The 15,889-nt window shown below is 40.6% G+C and overlaps 1 protein-coding gene across 27 annotated transcripts in view; it reads right to left on the bottom strand.

The window, feature by feature from the left end:
- Positions 1–15,889, bottom strand: part of ARPP21 (cAMP regulated phosphoprotein 21) — a 206,836-nt gene that overhangs the window by 25,008 nt on the left and 165,939 nt on the right. For all 27 annotated transcript variants that reach the window (XM_052793207.1, XM_052793219.1, XM_052793197.1 and 24 more), the window contains one exon: positions 14,098–14,224. In XM_052793207.1, coding sequence (XP_052649167.1) covers positions 14,098–14,224 — 127 coding nt within the window. The remainder of the gene's footprint in view (positions 1–14,097; positions 14,225–15,889) is intronic.

Genomic DNA, 15,889 nt, shown 5'->3' on the forward strand with positions numbered 1-15,889 from the left:
GCCTTAGGAAGCAGTATTGCTCAGTTCTGCTCATGCTCTTGCCTCAGATATGGGGAAAAAAATCCTTATACAGGAAAGCATTTAAAACATGTAAGCAAGTCCTACTGAGCAAGATGGGGCTCATATCCCTGAAATGATTACCTGAACAGGAATGGATGTAAGTATGCACTTCAGTGGCCCACAGCTCACTGCAGGGAGAAAAAAGGACAAGTCAAAGGAGGCAACTGGTTTTCACGTGAAAGCAACCAATTTGGGGGAATGATTTCAATAAGCATTGCCTGTTTCACCTTTGCTTCTGTCATACAGTGACTGCTCTCAACCTCACAAAATTGCTTCCAAGAAAAAAAAAAATCTTAAGTACTTTTTAAACAAGACTGAGCTGCTGGTACTAGGAAGTCCCCAACATTCATGCAACAAAGGGCAGCTCTCGGGGCCAACACAATTCTTCCCAAGGACACCAGCGGCTCACAGGCTGTGTTTCTAGTATGACAGATACACTCAGTTGTAGAAATTGCAGGTGTTTAAAGAAACAAGGTTTTAAAAAGGACAGATTCAGTATCTTCTTCTTAGTTCTGTCCTTCTTTAGACACTAGGAAGCAACAGAAAATGCTTGGATAGCCACTTTTTGAGCAAAGGTAAAAATTCAGCTGGTATACTGAATCCTGAAAGAATGCTTTTAGTACCTTCACTGTGCAGCAAGACTAAGGCAGTTTCTTAAGCAACTCATGGGCATTCTCAGAAAATGACAATAAAATTATGCCTAGTTTCAAAACCACTGGAAAGACATGACACATGACCTTGACCTAAGGAATTGAACAACAATTTGGAACATTACGGCTTTTGCTCATTTACAGCACAACCCAGCTATGAAATTATACACATGACTCCACCTAACTGTTGGACTTCTGGGTTTCACTCCAACAAGCTAGTTTTTAGGATTTTTGAAGAGAAGTCAACTCTTGCAAATTAAGCAGGTGGTTTTCTGAGGGCTGACTCCTGTAATGCACACCCAAACATTCTCCTCTTTTCCACATCAAGGAAGTGTGCCTTCCCTGCAAGTATCCTTCTCCAACCAGTAAGCTCTATGGACCTTGCACTAAACAATGGATAGCTGGGATTCCTTTGACTTTCAGGTATTAAAAAATAAATCTCATTCCCAAATTGCTGAACAAGAAGATAAATGAGATATTCTTGAATCTACTAAAGCGGAGTCTGAAATCAACCACCTGCACAGCAGATCAACCAACATCCACCCCTGTTCCATCACTAGCATAGCATGCACAGTGAAGTCCTACCTCTCAGTGTGACAGGTCTGTCACCAACACAATACATATAAAAGTCAAGCTAGATCACATTTCTGCTTATCAAAACTTACTGAGATTTTCAAATTACTACAATATATTATAAAAAGTGGGTTATCACTTGTTTCACCTCCAGATTAAACATGTTCAGACCTAAAGACTTTGAAAGCACTGTAACAATGCTGCTGTAAAACAGATATTCAACACAAGTTTTTGACATTCACTTTTGTGCTTAGTGAGCTCAGCATGATGAGAGGTATTACAGTAACTACCAATGTATTTGCACACCACAATGTAATGAAAAGAAGATAAGAGAAAATGTGAGACACTTCTTAAGAGGGTATCAGAGAAAGGTTTGGGTTTATCAGCCCATTTTTTAGGCCATCGCTCTTGGCATGAGTAGCCACCATAAGTGTATTAAAACTTTAACAAACCTATGAGAAATGAGAAATTCAGGATTTCTTTTCAAAGCCAATGTTGCGATCACTCAGCAAAGCACCCTGCTGAGATTGCTTCACAGAAATACAACCACTTTGCTCATCGGAGACTCAGGCTTTTTCCCCGTCTCATTTTCTCAGTTTTGACTTGATAGATGTGCTGAGTCTGTTCATTTACAGGAGGAAACTCAGGAAAAGAGTTCTGGCTGACTAATTATGGCCTACTCGGAAACAGCGTTTTACTAGTCAATTAGAAACAACTCTCTAAGGCAAATTGTATTTCCACATGCCCACACCTGTTTCTCCAATAAATTGTATCATTCTATATTTACACAATGGGCCATATAATAGCACAAATGAGCTGCCTAATGCATTTCAAACACCACTGTAAACTCATGTAACACATTCATCAGGACTGAGTAGAATGAGCAGACAGGAATTGAACTAACTGTGCCCTCCTCCAGGCTTCAAATTGGTCAGAAAACTCATTTATTTGAGGACTAAAAAGACTCGGTCCTACCACACACTGCTCACCTGACTACAACTCTTAATAAAAATGAATAGCTCTGCACTTCCACTTTCTTCCTTATAACGTAACAAATACATCAAAGGGCGGGGGGAAGGGAAAAAACGTTCAAGCAACACTTCCTTAACTTCTGTCAAATTGAAGCATACCATGTCAGCCTTTGTAGCCATTTGGTTAGTCTCAAATTTGCACAGAAGAAATGAAGAGTGTGTGCACAATTACACATTACATTTATTTTTCACATTTTATAAAACTAAGAAATCTCTTCCATTTAGTTTGTAAACCCTCCATAGCTCACTGTCAACACATAGACAAAATGGATAAAAGCAAATGAGTCTTTACCACTGCAGAGTTTCCACCATGGAAATATAAATATGGTTCACTGCAGACATATGGTACCGCCATGAAATTAGTGGGACCAGCGTGCAGACTCAACAATACCCTACAAACGCACTGCTATTGCTAGCGATGTTTCCTAGGAACAAGTTTCTTGTTCCTTATATTGCAAGGCCATATTTCTGGGAGACAGAGATGAGCAATTCAAAGAAAAGTAGAATAATATTTGGTTTATTTTACTTTGGAGTGTTTTCTTCCTTAGCATGACCCTGACATAACAAACTCCTGGTTTCCCATTTTTATGGAGCTAGCCAGGGGCTTGAACGGCTCCTGCCTATTGCTCCAGTGGGCCAGTATGCTGAGGCATGGATCTGGAGCAGAAAAATACAGCTCTTTTCACTCCTGCTCCCCACCCCCCCCCATCCTTTGCCTCTCCTTATCAGAGCATCCTGTACACTGCTCCATGATATGAACTGATGACCCATACCATATCTGCTTCACTGATCCTTTCACTGACCGGCTTCTGTGGAGTTGGCTGAAAAGCCCCAAGGTGAAGTGAGGTTAGCAACACCGCTTTGGGATCTGCAAGGCATGCACAGCAGCTGTAAGGAACAGCAGTGTGGCACTGAGGGGAAAGGCATCCCCTAAAGCTGCACGGGCAGGGGAGAGAGGCTCAGGCTAAAGCAGCTCTGACTTGTATCTTTAGTCTCCTCAGCAGCTCACCACAATGGAGCAGAAACTTTATATCATGTGGTACCACCAAAAATTTCACAGAAGGCAGCACTGATGATATGGTGCCGTGAGTGAAGAGCAGGAAATTATGTGAAAGATGTTAATACACCCACACACCTTGGACATCACCTTCTCCCTCCATAAAACAAGTCCTATCATCAGAGGCTCTATGTGATTTTTAGCTGAGAGCGCGCAAGAGCATTTGCCTATACCAGCACTGCAATACAAACCATTTAGTGATAGCTTGGGTATAAAAGGTGCTTGGTAAAACCCGGCTCCACATTTTTACACACAAAACACAGGCAAATTCACACTTTTCTGCAACAAAGAACATCAGGAAACCTAATTCAGATTTCTAGTTCCTGCATTAGATGATAATTCTATTCCACCAAATTACTTTTGCTTTGCAATGTAGCTGCATTTATAATTATTTATTGCCCAGCTCAAGGTTAAGTGAAGGAACAGCCTCACTGAGATCCTGTTTAAGCCCTTATTTTTCACAATGTGCTACAAAAGATTAATTGCTTTCTATTTCTCTGATAAAAACAGAATTAAAATTGCCATTTGATACAAACTATTAACGCAGCAATCATTTTGAAGGAGCACATTCCTTCTTATAATTTAATGCATTTCCCTTCTTTTGCTTATTCTATAAAGTGGTACTTGGCAACCTTAAAATTTTGATTTCTGGAGGTTCCTTTGTAAGTCCTGTAAAAATCCAGTCTTTTGCACCCCTGCCGACTCAGCACCTGATGAAAGGTAGTTCTCAACAAAGCACAAACTGGAAATGCAGCATTGTTGAGCAGATGCTATTGAAGATGTTCTGTTTTACCAGCATGGTACTTGGAAGCCCTGAGGACAGTGCTGAAGCATATAATAAATTGTTTTGATAACACAAGCTGACAAAAAGAGCAAGGATACTTATATATCTCTATAGCCTAAATATTTGCTTGCTCAGAAATGGCTGTGCATTTTTTTTTTCCTTAAGTAATGCCACAAGGCTAAGGTCTTTCAAAAAGAAATGATTCACAACATGCAAGACTGCTGTTATTTACAGGCAAAATCCACTAGTCACTTCTCATGATGGTTGTGGCTTCTCATTGTATAAGCAAATATAAAGAACACCAAGACTGAAGATGAAGAGAAATTCAAACACTTGCAAACACATGAATTATTCCAAACAGTAATATTTAGGAAAGCACACGTATGATCCCAAAAGCTACTTACTGTTTTCAGCACTCAGAAGGAACTTTGGGTGCCCAATGTTTTACAGGTAGCAAATGAATGAACAGCTGCCACAGTAAAAGCTTTTTCTTTCTTTTTCCGATTTACCTAAGCTGTCTAAGGAACTTTTTAGGGATGGACAACAGCCCTGAATTGGACGGCCACCATGTTGCCTACCTTAATATTCTTTTAGGCCTGGATGCAAGGTCTATGCTGGGTCCCAGGAGTGAAAAAGAAAATCTCTTCACATTTATATATACAGTTCTTAGCACAGAGGGCTCTTAAGGCTAGCTGTAGCTCCTTGATATGATTATAGTACAAAAACCAGTATTGCACAGATTGGCCTCTTTTCCTTTCCTTGTTCTTAAGTGCTTGTATGACAGTAGTCAAGACTGTATTTATCACTAAGACATCAGGATCCTGGGAACTGCATTGAAAACAAAAATTAAATTAAATACGTAAAATTACAGAAGGAAAATCTGTGTTAAAGCACTTCTAATCTCAGCTCCTTCCAGATAAACTGGGGTAAAAGCTTATCTAACTTCCCGTTTTTCAGGTATGGTTGGGTTACGGATTCAAATTTCAAAAAAAAAAGCACTGTGTAAAAAGGAATTTCAGTTCAACATATTGAGTAGTGTGCTTATTTGTCTCTCCATCCTGAAAATAACATTCCTGATGAGGATATAGTCATGTCTTGCCACCAGCACATAAACAGAAGCAGAAACAGTGAGTTAATGTAAGTGAAGTTCTGGAGTGAATTAATGTAAAATGACTCCTATTTACAGCTAGGTCTTTAGACTGGCAGCAAAGGCTGAGTAAAGAATCACCTCTTTCCCTTCTCAATCTACATCCTATTAGCCATGAAGGAACCCTCACCAGAGTCTGCAGCAAGAAAACCTGCGTTTATCCTTATCGTTCATAATGATAAATGCCAGTGATACCCACTGGAAGTGAAACCTCAGCAGGGGCTATGTATCACTAGTAATAACAGAAATAATCAAGCTGTTGTTAGAACCAGACACTCAGACAGCAATTTCAATTTTTTTTAATTTTCTGTCCAATACAAATGACAGCTACCAGCCATCACGCATTACAATTAGCTCATGCTGCAGGAATGCTATCTGCTCTGGTGCATAAAGAGCAAGCTGCCACAGCAGGACCTGGGGAAGAGGTGAAAAACTCTTTGGAGAGGTATCAGGTATCCTTGCCTGTTGCTGAAGAAACCAGCTCTTTTCTTTGAAAAGACTCAAGGGCTGCCTCCTTCACAAACCCACACTATCAGCCTTATTTCACTTGCAAACAAACAAAAGAGAAATTAAGACAATTGCTCACTTGCTATATAAATGCAAACATTCTATGTATCCAACATTGCTGAGTCAAAATAAAAATGTCCTTGCAATTGCAGAGGGATGCTGTTCTTGCAGACAGTTTAGGCAAACAGCGACTGACTGTAACAAAGTTTGAACAAAATTCAGGTAAAGGCACTGGGACCTTTTTACATATCAGGGCTGGTCAGCAGAACAGTGCTTCATTTACTGGGACATCGTTCTTGAGTTCCTCTGCCCTAACACTGAACACACGCTGTGGCCCTTCTTCCAGGCAACTCATACTCACATGCATTTCTTCTGCCGCGTCCCAATCTAAATAAGTGTCCTGTTCTATTAAGTTTTACAACTGCAAAGTGTGCTTCGATTCTTAAATCCTCAATCAATAGCAACTGTAAGGCACCCTCCCCCCCCTCCCACTACCGCCCCACTCTGCAGCGCAGATCTCTGGTGTACATTTTGAGTATTTCTTCAATTACTAGCTTAGACCCAAAAGCCCTCCTGCACTTCTCCATCCCACTGCATGCTTTCATCTGCAGGAAAGTTACAGAAAACCAAGCCCCAAAGCCTAGAGACCTACTGTGAGCAGCATGCCTGAAGCAGAGCTAGAGATGGCCTCTACCCCTCCAAAGAGGCCTTCTAGCATTTCTGTCGATGGTGGGGCTCCACCAGTTCTAGCAATGGCAGGATGGTATTGGAAATGAAAAAAAAAAAAAAAAAAAAAAAAGAACCAAAATAAAAAAAGAAAAGATGAAATCTGTCTTTGCTCTCAAGGACTACAATATAAACCTCTCAATTATTCACTGCTGGAAAATTCCATTGCAAGAAGTGGGAGCGCTGTGCATTGATCCAACACAGAATTAGCAATAGAGATGATGTATGACTCTTTTTGGCAAAGAAAAGACAGAAATACAAAGATTCTTTGTAGACATTGTTGAATACCTTAGAGCGCTCCCTCCATCTTAGTGTGGCCTCTGCAATTTTTACAGAGGCTATTTTGATGTCCTGTCCACTGCACAATGCTGTTAGAAATCTTTTCTCTCTCTGCTTGCTCCTGTACATTAACTGACATGAGATTAAACACATACTAATTCTCTAAAAAAAAAAAAAAAAAAAAAAATTTAAATCTGCATTTTAGTGTGAAACGCTAGGAACTCTGTCAGAAATAGCTTAGATTTTAATTAGTGCTAGAGAAGTTGAACAAAAGTTGAGAAGACTTGAAAGAAAACCACAAATAAACACCCGTCTTAAGACTCTTATAGCTGTTGAGCTTACCAGTGTTCTCTTCCCTCAATATTTGTTCTCTCTTGGTGTGAATGCTGAATAATTAAACAACTCATCTGAGGAAGAACAAAGCTTTTTGACAAAAGTGATATTGCCTTTTAATTTTCAGAATCAAGTATGCTGCAGTGAGTGTGAAAGTATTAATTCTGCTATTAATTTAAATTACAGATATTCTGTAAAGCTGAATGCTGGTTCTGTACCGGTGCAGCACTATTGCTTAATGTCAGAAGGACAACAGGATTTAGTGTTTCTAAGACTAGAAATTTAAAAACTGTTAAGGTCTAGTCCTGGCTCTCCCAGCAAGCTTCTGAAAAGTATCAAATGCAGTATTCAGTCACAGAATCCTCCTCCAGCAGTAGGAGAATGAAATCCAGGGTGCAAAACTCTAGGTAGGAAACTCCCTATGGGTGGCTAATAGGAAACACTGAGGAGGTGGATGGGTCTTGGAGCTAATCTTAATCACACACCGTATACAATAGCAAAATACTATAAAAGCAAGACGTCAAACTTGCAAAAAAAGAACATAAAATATATAATCAGAACTAAGCAAGTTTCTTGCTTTATGCCCTTCTTTTTCATGCACTTAATTCTCTGTTCCTTCACACCTTTAAAGAACACACTGCAAGAAAGATGCAGAACGTCCCTGAACAGCAGAGATCCCAGCGAGCATTTCCCCTGCAGTGCACAACATGGGTTGAAACTCTCTCGGGCCAAGGCATCCGGGTTTCTTGTAGCATGGGAATGCCTAAAGTTAGAACCAGTTTATAAAATTAAATGAAAAAAAAAAAACCAACAAACCAAGAAGGCCTCCATCTTCTCCAGATGAGATTGGGGGGCGGGGGGGGGTGGGGTGGGGAGAAGAACAAGCCTGACAAGCAGTCCTCTAGGTTTGCTACAGGCACTTCCATGGCACATCCATCAGAAGTCTCTAAGGCAGCTGGCAGGAGGAGCGCTGAGCTCTGCCTTGCAGATGCTTGTGGTCTGAGACACTCAGTACTGTCCAAATGGAAGCATTTGTAGGTAAAGCTTAAAGTTTCTGGGCAACTTAAGCATAAAATACTTGGAAAGAAACTAATAATATCGATGTGGATCACTTCAAGATCACGATTTTGAACTTAGTCCTCCTACTGCAATTGCTGCAAACTCCTTCTTGATCTGGCCCTACTATTTCATAAAATGCTTTTAAATTTCAAAGCCTTACATCAACATTAATGAACGAATCACTACACTTAAGTATATAAAACAGTAGGGCTCTGTCCCTCCCATTCCTGTCAAGCCCCTGTAAAAATGAGACACACAACCCTTGCAGTGTTTTTCAGGAGCAGCAGTATCTGCAGAAAAAAAAATAACATTAAACACAGACGGACACCTTCTGTACAAATCTGTTTCAATAGTGCAGTAAGCAATTACTGTTGGAGAAATAGTTTCTTCCGATAATTAGATACTTAAAAATTTAAGTTGTTTATGTTTATATAAGCACAGAAATTATAGACGGAATTATGCAAACAAATCTATCATAGACCATGAGCTCCTGTCAGGTTGCTAATGAAGGTAGAAAGTGGCAATCTTTCTTTATAAGGTTCTCTAATGACCATGATAACAAACCAATTTTTTTTTAGTGCTGCACATTTCCCTTCCCCCATTTTTTTTCCTCTCAGTATCAGTTTATAGTGACAAATGCTTTCAGGAGACAAAGACGATGAAAGAGACTTGAAGATAACACTCTTCAATTATGCCAACACCCAAATGATTAAATTAAGCAAAAATTCAGTATTTCATTGTCAATTTGACTCTGAATTCTACCTAAACAAATTTATGGACTCTGTTAAGGTACATGTTATCTTCACTTAAAATTTGTTTCAGAGATGCATTAAAGCGACAATTGCCTCTTTTTCCTTACTGGAAGCTGTAAAGGCTAATAATACAGTACACCATCACAAATATTACCTTTCCTTCAACATGAACATTTGCCGTTTACAGAAGATCCATGTATACTTATTAAGAAAGGATTCTAGATCCACCCAGCGTTCAGATATATACTTTCTTCACACGATGACTTCCTTTGCCTACTGTACACAACCAACTATACTGCTTTTAGGAAAGGCAGAGATTTCCTATGCAATCTGCGCCTTCTCATGCTATCTGGGCACTGAAACGGGTTATAATGGCAACATTTGTTTATTCTCAAATGTACGAGAAATCCTAAAATCATTACATTAATTGCAGGAATTACAGACCATCCAATTATGCCAAATACCATCTTATTTTCTCTGGAAATATTATAGTGTAAACCGTTGGCTAGAAGATTTTTTTTAACCAAATACTATAGGTCTAGCTGTATTCTCCTCAAAAGATGATCTTCATTAGTGATGCAAAACACATGCCACAGATTTTTACCTTACAACTGTGTGAAAAACCATGCTAACTGCCTTTTAGAACTAGGCCCAAACAAGAATCTAAATATTATTTTATCCATAAAATTTCTGTTGCGCTCTGAAATTATCTGGAACACGTGAGGCAGACATACAACAATGAACCAGCAGGAAAAAACCATGTTATTTGTTGCAGCTTGTTCATTTGTGAACAGCAATAAGAACAGTTGCATATCCCAAAGTAATACTCATGTACTTATCCAGCTCTTGCTTATAAAGCACCCTAAAGACGAAAAATCCTCAAAGTGCACAGCACTTGCTATAATGAAAGAAAATACAGACACAGATATAAAATAACACATTGCTGATTTCTTCTGTCATGATAAAATACAAATTGTTACTGATTTATCATCAATATATCTCTATTTTTCTATTCAAACACAATAACTAGGATTGAAAGCCTTCAAAACTATCAATATAGAGAGAATTACTGAAGAACGAAATACCGATGATGCTAGACGTGCAATTTATAGAGTACTGCTAGATGACAACAGAGAAATAATATTTTCTTCTGTGTGGTTACAGAACTGGGCATTTCACAGTATCTTAAGTATCATCTGTTATAGAGTGCAGAAATGAGTAATAGCGACATACCCTAAGAGTTTGAAAAATGAGCATACTGGTTTTGAGAACAGCTGCCTGAACGCACCCTAAGAATCCACCTATGATGTCACACGCATGTCATGGTGTGACAGACACCGCCTTGACCCCGGCCCCACTCATTGGCAACACTTTGAAAAACTCTGCACTGCGCAGGACTGGACACAAGAATGGTGCAGAAGAAGCATAATGAAGAAGAGCAACAATGGTATGTATCTGAGTGAAATAAAAGTATTTCTGTTTACAGACCATGCTACCATGCCGTCACATACCACATTTTGGCTTGAACAGAAGCACACGTAATTCAAATGGCAGAGGATTTTATAAAATCTTCATGGACAACGCTCTTTGTACCAGGCTTCTGACAGAAATGGGTCACTTATGTTCCCATACAAGCCAGCACTTAAGGAAAAAAAAAAAAAAATCTAAATAAATGCACAAAAAGGTTCTCATCCTTCTCTCCAAATGATTTATTGCTGCCAGAGCTCTAAGCTAATTTTAGGTGAGCTCATCTTTTTTTCTACCCTGGAGCCATTTTAACTTAATATTGCTCTCCTTCCAGAGCCACGAGAGAGTACAGGCTCCGTTAGCCACCACAGATGTTGTGCTGACATTTTACTTTAGCTGTTTGCTGAAAAAGTCATCGATATCGCTCTGCTCCTGACGAGACCTTTTCTAAGAAAAATGAAAACAAATTGCTGGCATTAGATCAAACTTTGACCTCTGCAGCCCAAAACGGGGAACGTAAGATCTGAACTCCTTGGTGCTGCCTCAAAAGCTTCCAAAAGCTCCTCCAAGCAGACAAACTTCTTTATTTTAATAAAAGATTTTCTGAGCTGCCAGGCTGAGGCTGCCTCCCTGTTCACGCTGCCATACGAGCCAGCTGGCAGGTACAGGCAGACAGCCTGGGCTCCCATGGGCCTGCCTGCACTGCAGCCGTCCTCCCTCCGAAGTAGCAGCAAGTGTTGCGATGTCTTTGGGAAAACCATTTCAGAAATCATCTTTTCATCTGCCTCTTTCCCATCTGCTCCCCCCCTTCCCATACTCAATATTCCTGACCTGCATTCTGTTTTGCCAGCGTTATTCTCCTTCACATCTTCATTTTCCCGCCCCTAGTCATTCCCAGCTCCCGCACAACCTGCTCACATGCTGATCTGAAGCTAAGACTGCATGGAAAGGGAAACCACGGTCTGAAACACTCGCTCGTTGATTGCTATTTTCCAGTCATGTACAAGTTTCTAGGATGATTTAAAAGGTTTTTTGGTGGTTGTGTGTTTTGGTTTTTTAAAACTGGTTTCTGAAGGAAAAATGAGTGTGATTACTCTGCCAGTTTTCCTCAAATAACCCTCAGAGGAACGTTTTGAGTTCATTGTCTAATTTCTATCACATTCTACAGAGAGATGAAAGCTGCAAAGATACAACATTTCTAAAGTTTCATAAAAATCTGTGGCTTGAAAGAGCAGAGGGATGCCCCAGCTCCCTTGCCCTCCTGTCAAAAGGCTGCAGTATGAGCAAGCAGTTATTCGCTCTGTTTAGGTGCTGCCAGTCAATCTGCTGTGGTGGCGAAACACCGTCTCCTGCCCAGTGAGCAGCTATGGGGCATCAAAGAGGAGCCAAAAGCGACGAGGATTTTGCAGGTGGGCTGAAGCCACAGGGCACATGAGGAGCAAAATGTATGTGTGTGGGGAGGCTGATGGTAAGGAAAGCAGATGTAGTGACACTGGGCACAAAGCCACCCGAAACCATCATTGAATCATTTGGGGTTTTGGCGTCTCGGTGCTTACAGTGAAACTCCTTCAAGAAATCTGTAGCATAAATAATATGCTTTCCTATACTTTCATTTCTCTCTTATTTTAGTAAAATTATGCGACATTTTGGAAAGCTAGTTATTTTCCAAATACCAAGGGATGCAGTGGAACGTAAATTCAAACGATCCTTACACCATCTCCAAGAAAAGACCTGTAGGGAACTGCAAGCTGCTTCCTGGCACACCTATCACACACTCGGACGACCGATACGGGAAAGGATGTATCTGAGCCCAACGGGATGAACCAGCTTGAGGAATCTGTTCTGAGCCAAGTCTCAAGATCTGAGAACAACTAAACGCTTCAAATCATTGCCACAGCAGGGAGTCTAAACTGTAGTCACAATGTTTTCATTTTTAAACAAGAGATAAGAATAATGTTTCCAACTGAGCAGGCAGCTGAAAGAGCGAATTGCAGGAAAAGACTGACACGCTAGAGATTTTACACAAACTCCTTGACTCATGTTTTCCAAACATGTAAGGAAAATGATGCAGTAAACACAGAAACAAAATTAGCATTTGCATCTCTGCGTTGTCTGTACTTAGACATAACAGGTCCTGTGCTACAATATATCTTTAAAACCAGGATTTCCTCAAGATCAAATAGCTGGATCTTCTCCAGAACATCACTCAAGTGGTTCAGACCATCTCTTGTGCACTTCATTTACCATAATCTCCACTATGCTAGGGATGTAGCATTAAACTGGTAAATATGATTTTATAACAGCACAGTAGACCCATATAATGTCATCTAAGTTGATTTGCACTTAGGTTCAAAGACCCACTATGTGGAGATAATAAATATGGTACCAGACTGTCAGGCAGGAGAAGCTAGAAGAGACAGATGACCTTTGTGCAATGTTTCACCCTCCTCTCTCTCAAGAATGTATAATTATGAAGGTATGAAAGCAGACACAGTCAGCCACCACTGACAATGACCAAAACGCCACCAATTTTATTAGAACACAGAACAGCTTAAAAAAAAAAAAGGTAATGAATTGCTTAGTTATAGCTGTGTTTGCTGTGTCTTTGTTTCCCTGAGCGCCTGAGACAGCGTGAACAAAATTGCCAGCAGTCACATTACAGAGACAGGTTGATGGGTTGGATGACCCCATAAATCTTGTTCACATCTCATATCTGGGCTCTTGACTTGCATCTTAAAAAACTTTTGTATCTCTGTCTTTGCAGGCAACCTGCTTTGCCATTCAGAAGGGTTTCTGCCAAACCCAGACAGAACAATGAATGTTTTGTCCTACCTGGCATGTCTGTAATTGCAAGCCCTACCAGGAAACAACATATACCTTGGAGTTACTCTTTGAGACACCCTACGAGGGGAGATGTGCACTAAAGAAACAGACAATCAACAACTTAATAAAAAAATCTCCAAACTCAGAAGAACCATTTATTCCCTTGAAATGCAAGGACCCCTTCACAAGCACCACACCTGCCCTCCCCTGACACGTACCAGCCCAATTCTGCCTACGTCCCTCTTACTCCGGTATCATCAGGAGTGGCATGACACAGCAGGAAAAGAGACCGGTTCACTGTGAGACCTGCTACTCACTCTCTTACAGTGTAACGGCCCCCCTTCCAGCCGCACGTCGCTGCAGGGAGCTGGTGCCGATGGGCACCAACCACACGGACCACCTCACTGCTCCTCAGGCTCAGGGAGAGCAGAAGGTAGTGGAGCACGACCGGCCCTTTCTGCATCACTGCAAATCTATCCACCTTGTAGAGTCTTACAAAGGTTTGGCGAGTTTGCATGATGAAGGACAAACTGCAACAGTTGGCCTGAACGTGCAATGTGACTGCTCACACCAGTTCTCTCCTGGATCTCTCTGTGTCCTGTCACGTGGAGCACGGACACTGAGGACATGGCACTGCATGCAGAACAGCAGTGGCGGAGAACGCAACCTCCGCTCTTCCATTGCTTGGTATCTCCAAGCGAAGGGTTTCTCGATTTGTAATTTTCACCCTATTTTCAATCAGAACAGCAACGAGCTTTCTCCTCTGCTGTTCAAATTCAAAATTAAAACACAACCTATTGGTGAAAGGCACTGCAAGCAGCTGAAGAAATGAGTAACAGATGTAAATACCTGCTTGCTGTGCAGTCTGTGGGATCTGTTGACTCCGCTGTGCATTGTACTGAACTGAGGCAATGGGTCTGTACTGCTGAGTTGTTGAGGTAGGGTACTGACCAGATGGGTAATAATACACTGGCATCTGCAAAGAAAGAGAAGAGCAGCTAACTATGGACTCTAAAGCTCAAAGATTCATGAAATAAAACAAAACTGGAAGGGGAGCAAGAGTTCAAGTCAAGCATGTTAGTGGTAACAGTAATCAAGGGGAGAGGTTTGCATTATGTCTCTTCAAGAACTGCTGCTTGCTTTCAGCTTTGCTGGAAAAAGGGCTGTCAGTGCCCACATTTCTTCTCAGATACTTTAGGAAACAGAAGAAGAATAATTTTAAATTAAAGAGACAAAAACATATAGGGTGCATAAAAAGCTACATGCATATACCAAAGAAATCACAGTAAAATATCAAATGCTGCAGAAAAATGGATGCAAACAACACCTTCCACATCAACATAATACATATAGACAGCATGTTGAACCATTAGTGAACTCTGGAGAAAATGGTCAATTCGAAGCAAAGAATGGCCTGGAGTAAATATATATAGGAGCAAGACAGAGGGAAAGATGGAGTGCGCGTGCCCTTAACACTTTTAAGAAACTGTTATTAAATTCACGCTTTTGTTTAACTGCTACAACCTTCCTTACATGAATGTTTTCCTGTAAAGCCTCTCTCGCGCTTGGTGTGAACACAACTACAGTTCAAAAAACAATCATAGTTGTTTTCTTGCAGGAGCTGAGGGTAGGCACTGAGTCAGCAAGTTCTGCTAGGTGGGCTTCTTTTTTCTATTATTATTGTCATTACAGAGCAACATGTACTACATCACCTTATCACGTAGGTGAACATGGAAGTTTGAGGGTGACTGGAGCTAAAGATTTTTCCCATACATGCTATACCACCATTACCAAGACATTTGAGCTAAACAGTTTTCAACTGACCCGTAGCAAGTTCAAAGCACTCAAAATTTTTCATTTTCAGCTGCAGTGGATGCTGTAGGTACCTGACAGAGTTTGGCAGCATATGTGTATTGGGTCTGGCTGAGATGGAGTTAATACTCCCCATAGCAGCCCTCATAGCGCTTGTGCTCTGTATCAACAAACTGCAGAAGGACACCAGCTTGTGAGAACGCTGCATCTCTCGTGACTTCTGCCACATCTGTCAGCATTTCTTTATAAATCATACTTTTTTTTTTCCCTTTGTGCATAGCATTTATCCTACTCAGACATATACACAAAGTCATACCAAATGCTTTTGGTTTTTTTCATACAAAAATAAGAACTATTTTTGCCACTTTTATTTGAATGGAGGAAATATTCCTGGAACAGCTTATTCAACTTGATCACCCATAAAGTATTAGCAGAGCAAAGGTAACTGCATCCTTTTGTATACTGCTAGGACATCATAAGAGAGATCAGAAATTTACCTAGAGACGATGTCAGAGGAGAAAGAACAGGCATAGACACAAAAGACTAGGCAAGAAGAGGGTATGGACAGCTAATTGGGCAAGTAGAAGACTACTGAATAGGTAACTGGTGGGAAAAGTATCAGGATCAACAAAGCTGGACTTGGTATTGGTGAAGTGAAACCCCCAGACTGACTGACAGACAATATCACCTGTCAATCAAGAGGCTGAATACACATTCATTCTTCAAGGTCTATTCATCTTCTCGTCAATCAATGGAAATAGCAGAGAAACAAGAAGGTTTCGATTAGAAAATGTTGTAAGCTATCCTCCCTTCAGACAATACCAAGTGA

The sequence above is a fragment of the Harpia harpyja genome, chromosome 1 (assembly GCF_026419915.1).
Source record: "Harpia harpyja isolate bHarHar1 chromosome 1, bHarHar1 primary haplotype, whole genome shotgun sequence".
NCBI classification, from domain to species: Eukaryota; Metazoa; Chordata; class Aves; order Accipitriformes; family Accipitridae; genus Harpia; species Harpia harpyja.